The sequence below is a fragment of the Eulemur rufifrons genome, chromosome 4 (assembly GCF_041146395.1).
Source record: "Eulemur rufifrons isolate Redbay chromosome 4, OSU_ERuf_1, whole genome shotgun sequence".
Lineage (NCBI taxonomy): Eukaryota > Metazoa > Chordata > Mammalia > Primates > Lemuridae > Eulemur > Eulemur rufifrons.
Genome location: NC_090986.1, coordinates 29,477,593 through 29,488,284, shown reverse-complemented (window position 1 = coordinate 29,488,284; position 10,692 = coordinate 29,477,593). Strand labels below are relative to the sequence as shown.

Sequence of the window (10,692 nt, the reverse complement as noted above, 5' to 3'; positions counted from 1 at the left end):
AATAACATATTTGAAAATATATGCATTAGTTTTCTCTCTGGATAGAATTATTCTATTAGCTGTTCCTCTGGAAGGTGTTAGATGCAGCATAATCCATTTTTTTTTTTTTAATGTGTGACACATCTGAGTAAATAAGTAAGCAGATCCTACCTGGGATACTTTAGGATAAAGAAAGAAAATAATTATACTATCTTCACTTAAACTAAAGAGGAGCAGCTTCTCAGGAACCATCTACCCACCATCTCATTCATCATTTTTACCTTGTCATAGACTTTCCGAGCTAGTTAAGGACTTCCCCAGTGGTTGTCTTATTAGATTTCTGGGTACTGCTGTAGTCATTTCTTAGCATTGTTAAGTCATTTCTTAGCAAGGAGTGGGCGCCATGGTCCTGTTGCACGTGCTGTTCGAGCACGCGGTCGGCTACGCGCTGCTGGCGCTGAAGGAGGTGGAGGAGGTAAGTCTGCTGCTGACGCAGGTGGAGGAGTGTGTGCTCAATCTGGGCAAATTCCACAACATCGTTCGTCTAGTGGCCTTTTGTCCCTTTGCCTCATCTCAGGTTGCGTTGGAAAATGCCAATGTGGTGTCATGCCAATGCCATGAAGGTGTTGTTCATGAAGACCTCTGTCTGTTCTCGGAGACCCACCTGCCGACCAAAAAGAAGAAAGTATTCCTGGGGGTTGGAGATCCCAAGATCGGTGCTGCAATCCAAGAAGAATTAGGGTACAGCTGCCAGACTGGAGGCGTGATAGCCGAGGTCCTGCGAGGAGTTCGTCTGCATTTCCATAATCTGGTGAAGGTTCTGACCTATCTGTCCGCTTGCAAAGCCCAGCTGGGGCTGGGACACAGCTATTCTCGTGCCAAAGTTAAGTTTAATGTGAATCGGGTGGACAATATGATCATCCTGTCCATTAGTCTCCTGGACCAGCTGGATAAAGACATCAATACCTTCTCTACGCGTGTCAGGGAGTGGTACGGGTATCACTTTCCAGAGCTGGTGAAGATCATCAGCGACAATGCCACGTACTGTCACCTCGCCCAGTTCATCGGAAACCGAAGGGAGCTGAATGAGGGAAAGCTGGAGAAGCTGGAGGAGCTGACAATGGTTGGGGCCAAGGCTAAAGCTATTCTAGATGCCTCATGGTCCTCCATGGGTATGGACATGTCTGCCATTGACTTGACAAACATCGAGAGCTTCTCCAGTCGTGTGGTGTCTTTGTCAGAGTACCGCCAGGGTCTACAGGTACCTGCGCTGCAAGATGAGCCAAGTAGCCCCCAGCCTAGCAGCCCCACTTGGGGAAGCGGTAGGTGCACGTCTCATCGCTCATGCTGGCAGCCTCACCAACCTGGCCAAGTATCCAGCATCCACTGTGCAGATCCTGGGGGCTGAAAAGGCCCTGTTCAGAGCCCTGAAGACAAGGGGTAACACCCCAAGATACGGACTTATTTTCCACTCCACCTTCATTGGCCGAGCAGCTGCTAAGAACAAAGGCCGCATCTCCCAATACCTGGCAAACAAATGCAGTATTGCCTCACGAATCGATTGCTTCTCTGAGGTGTCCACGAGTGTATTTGGGGAGAAGCTTCGAGAACAAGTTAAGGAACGGTTGTCCTTCTATGAGACTGAAGAGATTCCTCGGAAGAATATGAATGTCATGAAAGAAGCCATGGTTCAGGCAGAGGAGGCTGCTGCTGAGATGGCTAGAAAACTGGAGAAACAGGAAAAGAAACGCTTGAAGAAGGAAAAGAAACGACTGGCTGCGCTTGCCCTCGCTTCTTCAGAAAACAGCAGTAGTACTCAGGAGTGTGAGGAGACGGCTGAAAAACCCCAAAAGAAGAAAAAGCAGAAGCTCCGGGAGGTTCCTCAGGAGAATGGAATGGAAGACCACCCATCTATCTCTGTCTCCAAAGCCAAGAAAAAGAAATCTTTTGCCAAGGAGGAGTTGGTTAGCAGTGACCTTGAGGAGGAGGCCGTTGGCAGCGTTAAGTCTTCCCAAGAAGAAATCCTCACCGAAGGAGGAAGCAGTAGTCAGTGATCCCGAAGAGACAGGCAACAAGAGTGTCTCTAAGAAGAAGAGGAAATTCTCTTCCAAGGAGGAGACAGTCAGCAACGGCCCTGAAGAGGCTGTTGGCAGCAAGAGCAGCTCCAAGAAGAAGAAAAAGTTTCACAAAGCACCCCAGGAAGATTAGAATGGACATTCCCTGTGAGGAGGGGTGTGCCATGCCCCATAGTTACATTTCCCACTCCATCATGTCTCATACTCCAATAAAAACAAAATTCACCAAAAAAAAAAAAAAAATATATATATATATCCATGATTGTTTGTTTACAGTATTTTTTTTCAAAGATATTTTGAAAAAAAATTTTCCCTTCTTTAATAGCTTCTATAATACTTTATATTGTTCCCTTTTCAGCACTTGAATTCATATGACCTAAATCCAACATGAGCCTTTTCTTATATGGAAAGACTTACATACTACTCATATAACTCTATTATACTGAAGATAATTGTCTTTGTTTTTCATTTCATATAAATGATTGCAAATTATTCTGCACTTACTTAACTTGTTGTAACTTAAAGTATGTATTAGGGAAAAAAAAATCGCACCAGATAAGATGAACATGAAGAGGTTGATTTTATTTCAGTACTGTCAGCAGTAGCAACAGAGAGCACAGACCAATTCCAGATACTCAGCTCTACTGTGGAAGTTTTCATGAGCTAGGGTGAGGGGATTATAGGCCATCTGTGTTTGCCAATTGGCTTTACTGAATGAAAAAGAAAACTTTCTTCTATTTTTCAAGACACAAAGTAGTTTTAAACTTGGAGCAAGGCACCCAAGATTGTTAGGGTCCCACCACTCCCACAGAAACTTGGAGATAAGCTCACTATCTTCCTTCCATGTTTATATTTCAAATAGATAGTTCCAAGGTCATTGAGAAAGATAAGTCCTGGGTCATAAAACTGGCAAGAGGCTTTTAAGGAGATATATATACACACTTCACAGGAGCAGAAAAAAATTTAACAAGTTTTTTTTTTTGTTTTTTTTTTTTAAAGTAAGTACTCTAACAAAAGGGAAGTCAAGAGGCTATAGTTAGGAAGAAAACTGCTCAAAGTTTAGTCAATCTGAGGGAAATGTTAAGGCCATCTTGGTTCCTTATTAAATAAAGCAGTTCTAATGATTTATAATTATTTATTGACAGATTTGCTTCCCACTCTTATCTGTTAAAGTTACATTATCTTATATAGGTGAAGGTGGAAACATTTTTTTTTCTGTAATTGTTCAGCTTAAGGAAATCTATCCATGCATATTTTCAAAAGAATTTTGTGACTGAGTAATGTGGAATCTATGTGAATGTTACTTTAAGAACTACATGATTTTAAGTTCAGTGAATGTGTCCTGTAGTAGATGTTATATATATCAAAATAATTATGGAGGATTGTAAACTACTAAATATTTGAATAAAATAGTCTAGTTATTTTCTCTCACAGCAGAGTTGATAAAAAAACTTCTTACTAATTTATTTAAATATCTCAAGCTAGCTTGACATCATTGACATTATACAAGCAAAAGTAAAGTGAAAAATAAATAATGGAAATATAAATGTCTTGGAATTTTGTTCAGCAAACTCAAAATTTGTTTAATTAATTGTAATTATTATGTGACTCAGCAACATTAATTATTGATCAGAAATAGATTGGATAACACAGAGATTAGATAAATAGATATATAGATAATAGACAGTAATTATATAGTTCTATCTTTCAAGAGGCAAAACTACTGAGTAGTTGTTATGACTCAAAATGTTGATAATCTTTAAATATTTATTGAGAAACTATTATATTTCAGGTACTTGTCTATGAGTTTTACATTCACTACCTTATTTAATTTCATTAATTGCTATGAAATAGATACTTTTATGCATCCCATTTGACATATCAAAAATAATCTATGATTCTATACATTTCTGGATCATCATGGCCTCTGGGTATATACTGTATATTTGTTACATACATAAAAATATATATGGGTGCACACATACATATAATATCTCTCTCATGCATACACATGCACACACACACACACACACACATACCATTTTCATCGAATACACTGGGTTCAATGTGTATGTTTGACTATACTTCACAATAGGCTGTTCAAGCTACAGTATGAGATACAAGATAATCAAACTTGTTAACATCTTCAGTCTTCTCTTAAAGAGTGAAAATGAATGTGTATTTAAGTTTGATGACACAAAAATATCTCATAAGGCTAGAGTAAGCATGCATACACAGATCAATGGAAATTGAAGGAGAACCTAGAAACAGCAGCTCTTACAAAAACTTACTATCTCATAACAAAAGCACCAAATAACAAGCAATTAGGGGGAATAGAATATTTGAAACATTCTGTAAGAAAAATGGCTATTTCAAAAAATTTGAATCAGCATGAGCATAAATGAATGCAAGATGCATAGAGAGTAAAACATTAAACAAATAAACTGAAGGAGGAGTAGAGAAAAAAATAAATACATCTATGGCGTAACAATAATTCTCTCTATAAAAATGCAAATTAAACAAGTCACAGTAAAATGATGTTATTCAATTCATATTTATACTTCTGTAATATATACACACATGTATAATAATAAAACTGAAGAAAATTAAGTCTACGAAAAATAATCCAAGTGGGTAATATAACAAATGATTAATGCAATTAATTTGATCATTTAATTCTATTAATATAATATGTTCTTTCAGCATTTTTCTTAATGTTTGTGTAGTAAAATGCATCTTTTCTTGGTGTGTACTTCCTTTAAGTTTAGAGCATGTGTAGATTCTTATAATCACCACCACAAACAGAATAATTTTGCACCCCAAAGGATCCCCTTGTACTGTTTTTTCTGTTCAGTCCCTTTCCATACCTTTAATCCCAGGAAATCCCAGGAAATCCCTGATCTGTTCCTCATCTATGTAATTCTACCTTTTCTAAAATGTCATATAAATAGAATCATATCCTGTCTAACCTTTTGAAATTGGCTTCTTTCACTTAGCATAATGCATTTTGAGATTCATCCATGTTTTTTCATGTATCAGTTAATCTTTTTTTTATTGCTGAGTAGTGTTCCATGATATGGAAATACCACACTCTGTCTATCAATTCACTTTTTGAGGAACGTTTATGTTGTCCCTGATATTTGGCAATGATGAATAATGCTAATACAACATTTATCTAAGGGCTTAGTGTCAACATAGTTTTCTTATTGTTGAGTTTAGATAGTTTTTTATGTATCTAAAAGTAAGACCTTTTTATATACTTAAATTGAACATACCTTTTCCCAGTCTGTGGCTTGTCTTTTCATTTTCTTAATAGCATCTTTCACTTAGTAACAGTGTTTAATTTTGTTGAATTCCAATTTATTATTTTTTTTTCTATGAATTGGGGATTTGGTATTACATCTAAAAATCCTTTGTGTAACTCAGGTCTCAAAAATTCTCTAATTTTTAAAGGGAGTTATAGTTTTACATTTTATATTTAGTCCACTGTGTTCATTTTCTTTTTTTACTTTGAATATATTTAATTGGCAAATAAAAATGGTGTATGGTTAAGGTATACAATGTGCTGATTTGGTAAACATATATGTTATGTAATGATTGCCACAATCAAATTAATTAATACATCCATCCCCACTCATAGTTACTATTTGTGTGTGTTTGTGAGTGTGTGTGTGTGTGTGTGTGGCAAGAACACGTAAAATCTGCTTTTATATTAAGTTTCAAGTAAACAACACGATATTATTAACTATAGCCACCATGATGTACATTAGATACTCAATTCTTTAACAAACATCATATAACATTGTATAAGTCAAGTTTCTTGGGGTTTTTTTCAGTTTTTTGTTTTTCTATTTTTGCATGTGATGTCCAATTGTTCTAGCACTATTTGTGGAAAAGGCTGTCTTTCTCCACTGCGGTATGCTTACAACTTTTAAAAGTAAATCAGCCATATTTATGTGGGTCTGTTTTTGATCTATCCATTATGTTCTGTTGATTGATGAATCTGTGCTTTCATTAATACCATATTGCCTTGATTAATGTATTTTTATAGTGATGGACTTCAGAAAACAATATACCAAAATGAAGGGCTCAGAAGCAAAAATTTTTCACTGACCTTCTGCTGTCCTCCTGCCTCTTAGTCCCGTTCTTCCCTGACTTCCCTGACGCTAAGTCATAGAAACTAGAACCCATCTTCCTGAAGCTGGTCATAGAAATCAGAACCTCTTTTCACAAAAGCCAACCATAAAACCTAAAATTATTCTGTGTAAAAACTGACCGTAAAGAAATTATCTGACCTAGCTTGTTTGATTGTAGATCATAAGACCTCCATTCCAGAGAGTACCCTGCCCCACACCCAGGTGGAAGGTATGCATGCTGAAAGAGGCCAAGAATCTAGAAAGACAGGCCTTGCTGGGTTTCCCCACCTGGTCTATTAGCATTATATCATAACCTTTTTGTCCAATCATATTTCCACGTGCCTGTGAATACATTGCTGAGCCTAAGCACAAAAACTGACAATTTCGCCTGTATCTTTGCTCCTATGTATACACATTAAAATAAAATTTGTATGTCTTTTCTCTTATTATTCAATCTGTCTCATGATGGTGATTTTTCAGTGAACTTTTAGGGGTCCAAGAGCCTTGGTCCCTACAATAGCAAATCTCAAAACTGTTTAGTGTAATTCTTTCAACTTCATTTTTCTTTCTCAAAACTGTTGGATATGCTAATGCCTTTACCTTTCCATATAAATTTTAAAATTAGCTTGCCTATATCTACAATGATTACTGCTTATATTTTGATTAGTTTTTGTTAAATCAGATCAATTTGCGAAGAATTAACACCTGAACTCTACTGATACTCCCAATTCATGAACCTTTTGATTTCTTTGAACATTGTTTTCAGCATACCGATCCTGCATATATTTTGTTTGTTAAGTTTATACCTAAGTATTTCATTTTTTGGAACTACTTTAAATGGCCCTGTTTTGTGTTTAGCAAATTATACTTATTCCATAAAAATTTGATTTTGTATGAAAAAAATCAATGAACATAATTCACCATATTAAAAGATTAATTAGAAAATTGGCATTTAATAATTGCAACTTATATAGAAAAACCATTTGATAAAATTAAATATTAATTTACATTTTAAGAAATATCTGTTAGCATAATAGGAATAGAAGGTAAGTTCTTTACTCTCATAAGTTGCATCTATGAAAAAATATTCATCAAATATTAATAGCTAAAGTTTGAAAGTATTCATCTTAAAGACAGGTGCAAGATGAATTTTCCTACAATCCTTCCAGAAAACAAAGATATAGATTACAAAGAAAGATACAAAAATTTCTATATGCAGCTGAAATGCCTGTCAACATGGAAAACCCCCAAAATCTAATTGAAAAGTAGATCAAGGTTATTTGATTTTTAAAATGATATGTAAAATTGAAGTCAATTTCTACACAATAACTACTAATAGTATGAAATGATTATTTTGAAAATAGCATTTAACAAGTATCTAAGCTTAAGTATTACAGAAGGATTCATAGATTTTATGAAAAAATTATTAAAAATTTAAAAATATTAAAGAAAACCTAATAAAACGGAGGTATTACTTAATAGTATCTTGTCCAAAAACAGATAGAACATAGTAATTATCATTAAATATTACTTATTCCTACTGCTGCCAATAATATATCTTTAGTGTCAATGTCCTGCTCTATTTTAGTCATTTAGGGAAAACAGAACATAAATAATCATGATCTCTTTAAATCTATTTTTGTTTTCTCAAAATGACTAAAAAGGTTAAAATTACTTTTCTTTTTCTTATTTTTTAAAAAAGCCATGCAATTTGATCATAGAAAAGGCAGCTGTGATGGCTCTTCAAAGATTATATTTTCATCACTTTATAACACATTTTTAAATATTGATAACCAACATAAAGCATCACCTTGTTGTCTGGTAAAAAAAAAAAAAAACTGTGAATTGTTAATCAAATATTTTTTTAAATCATCTCAATTTATAAAAAAAAGAGAGTAAAATATCTGGTGTTATTACACAGGTTGGTATTTGTGTAAAGCCAACTTTCTTGATCATGTATTCCTAAACCCAGAAAATCAGAATCATTTCCTTTCCATACACTAATTTCAAATGACCTGAGAAAGTCCAAGTACTTTGATGTTTATGAGAAAAGGGCTCTGTAGTTCTCATTATCCTGAAGCCAAAAATTCCCTATGCAAGTATAATGTGGGTAAAATTATGTTGCTTATTAGTAGATATCTTAACTTAGCATCTTTACTATTTCATGAACATGTTCCATGTACTTTTCAACTAGTGCTAATCGGTGTGACTAAAATGAATGGTACCTTTCACAGTCCTTTCAATACTAAGTAAAAATAATCCATAAATGCATGCAAAGAATATAAACAAAATTTTTTTTTTTTTTTTTTTTTTTTTGAGACAGAGTCTCACTTTGTTTCCCAGGCTAGAGTGAGTGCTGTGGCGTCAGCCTAGCTCACAGCAACCTCAAACTCCTGGGCTCAAGCAATCCTCCTGCCTCAGCCTCCCGAGTAGCTGGGACTACAGGCATGCGCCACTATGCCCGGCTAATTTTTCTATACATATATTTTTAGTTGTCCATATAATTTCTTTCTATTTTTAGTAGAGACGGGGTCTCGCTCTTGCTCAGGCTGGTCTCGAACTCCTGACCTTGAGCGATCCACCCGCCTCGGCCTCCCAGAGTGCTAGGATTACAGGCGTGAGCCACCGCGCCCGGCCTAAACAAAATTGAATACTTTAGTTAAGATATATATATATATGTCTATGTATGTCTCTGTATGTATGTATTTGTATACATGTATATATTTTAAATGTATGTGTGTGTGTGTGTGTGTGTGTATATTTATATTTGGGGTGTGGTTCAGTGATTTTTTTCATACAAAATCAAATTTTTATGGAATAAGTATAATTTGCTAAACACAAAATAGTGCCCCCCACACAATACCCCAAATATGTATTTGTTAGGAATTAGGCAGATGAAACTTATAAGCATTGTATTTTTAGCCAGATATTTTGGGTACTATAGTCAATTATACTTTATTTTAGCAGAAGAGATAAAGAACTTTCAACATGTATTAATATATTGTTTTCATTCCAGTACACTGACTACAGGTAATGACAAAACATAAGCTATGTACTTACCTAAAGAGATAAGTATCTCAACAGTATGTAGGTGTAGGTGAGAAGAATTCAAGTTCTAAACAATGAGGTATTTATCACTAAGCATTTTTCTAAGTAAAGGCTCAGCATCCTCCACTAGTTAAATTCCTAGACTTTTCCCCTGAAATTATCTTAATGCCTCATCCCATCTCCTGTACACATTCACAGGAGGAGATCAATGGGTAGCTAAGGTTTTTTTTGTATATATATTTTATGTTCTTTCCTTTTATTTTCTTTCCTTGTCAAATTTCAAGGAACACGATGAAACATCAGTGATGTTGTATCTGGTGCATTAGGGGTATGTAAAAATGTGATGTGCATTCTTTATTTTTCCCAAGCAAATAAGCAAATGCTGAGACATTTTGTTCCTGATTATTTAAGCCTGAGTATAAGGGGAAACAATTTAATCATGTCACACTATTTCCTGTATTCTGACTATAGAGTTCCAAAGACATATATCCTGATTCCAGGAACTTCTAAATAGCAGCTGACACTTAAGTCTTAAATTTAGATTTGAGTTCTTATGCTATCTGACACCAGGTAAACTGGATCCAGAGTAATTTTATAACCATTTTTGTTCTAACATGATTAAATTGATTATGCAATGTTCTCAAAACCGGGCATTGCTTTTAATGGGAAACATCAATTATTTGCTCTGTTTTTGAAGTTACAAACTGGTATGGCACTCAATTAGTGAGATGCACTGAAGGTTACTAATTGGTATAGCACACAATTAGTGAGTTTTATTTAATTGGTAATTTAACAAAATTTAATTGTCTGGAGAATCCTAAATCTTTGGCCCAGAAAAGTCTGCTGTTCTATTTTTTTTTCCTTTAGTCTTTCCTCCAACTCAAGATCTGTCCATTTTGCTTATATACACTTTATTTCCATCCCAACTGAGGCAAATGACTCTAGCCTGAGGGGAAGAGAGAGTCAATCTTTTAGCTATAGCCTGCTTTAGCATTATATCTTACTCATCCCCTTTGTACCATGAAATTATTCTTATCCTTTTATAAGAACTTATTTCAGTAGCATGAAAATGGATCCATTTATGAAATAGTATTAGCATTCTTATTGCTGAGACCTGCTCTATAATAAACCTGAAACATTTGTCTAATAATGGAGCTGCACTCAATTGGTCTATAGTACTTCTATCATTGGATTACTCCCAGACTCTACTCCAAACAGCCTCAAAACAATGTTTCCCCACATCATATCAATAGTTTCTGAGAATTATAATTTGAGATTTAGATATTTCCTAGAACTTACTACCAGATAGATATTGGCTAGTAAAATCTACTGGCCTTTGATATAGACTCTTTGGCATGGTACAGTTAGTACAACCTCTAGGCCATTCAAACTTTATGGATAAAAAAGTTTACTAGGGACAAAGAAAGCTAGTCAAGGATAATATTCATTGTCCT

At 35.0% G+C, this 10,692-nt stretch overlaps 1 protein-coding gene across 1 annotated transcript; it reads left to right on the top strand.

The window, feature by feature from the left end:
- The first annotated feature begins 382 nt into the window (after positions 1-382).
- On the top strand, positions 383-2,190 carry LOC138382619 (nucleolar protein 56-like). Its single transcript, XM_069467102.1, is given in 3 exon segments — positions 383-1,239; positions 1,241-1,973; positions 1,975-2,190. Coding segments are annotated over 3 exon segments (1,803 nt in total). The 3' UTR covers positions 2,188-2,190.
- The last annotated feature ends 8,502 nt before the right edge of the window (positions 2,191-10,692 follow it).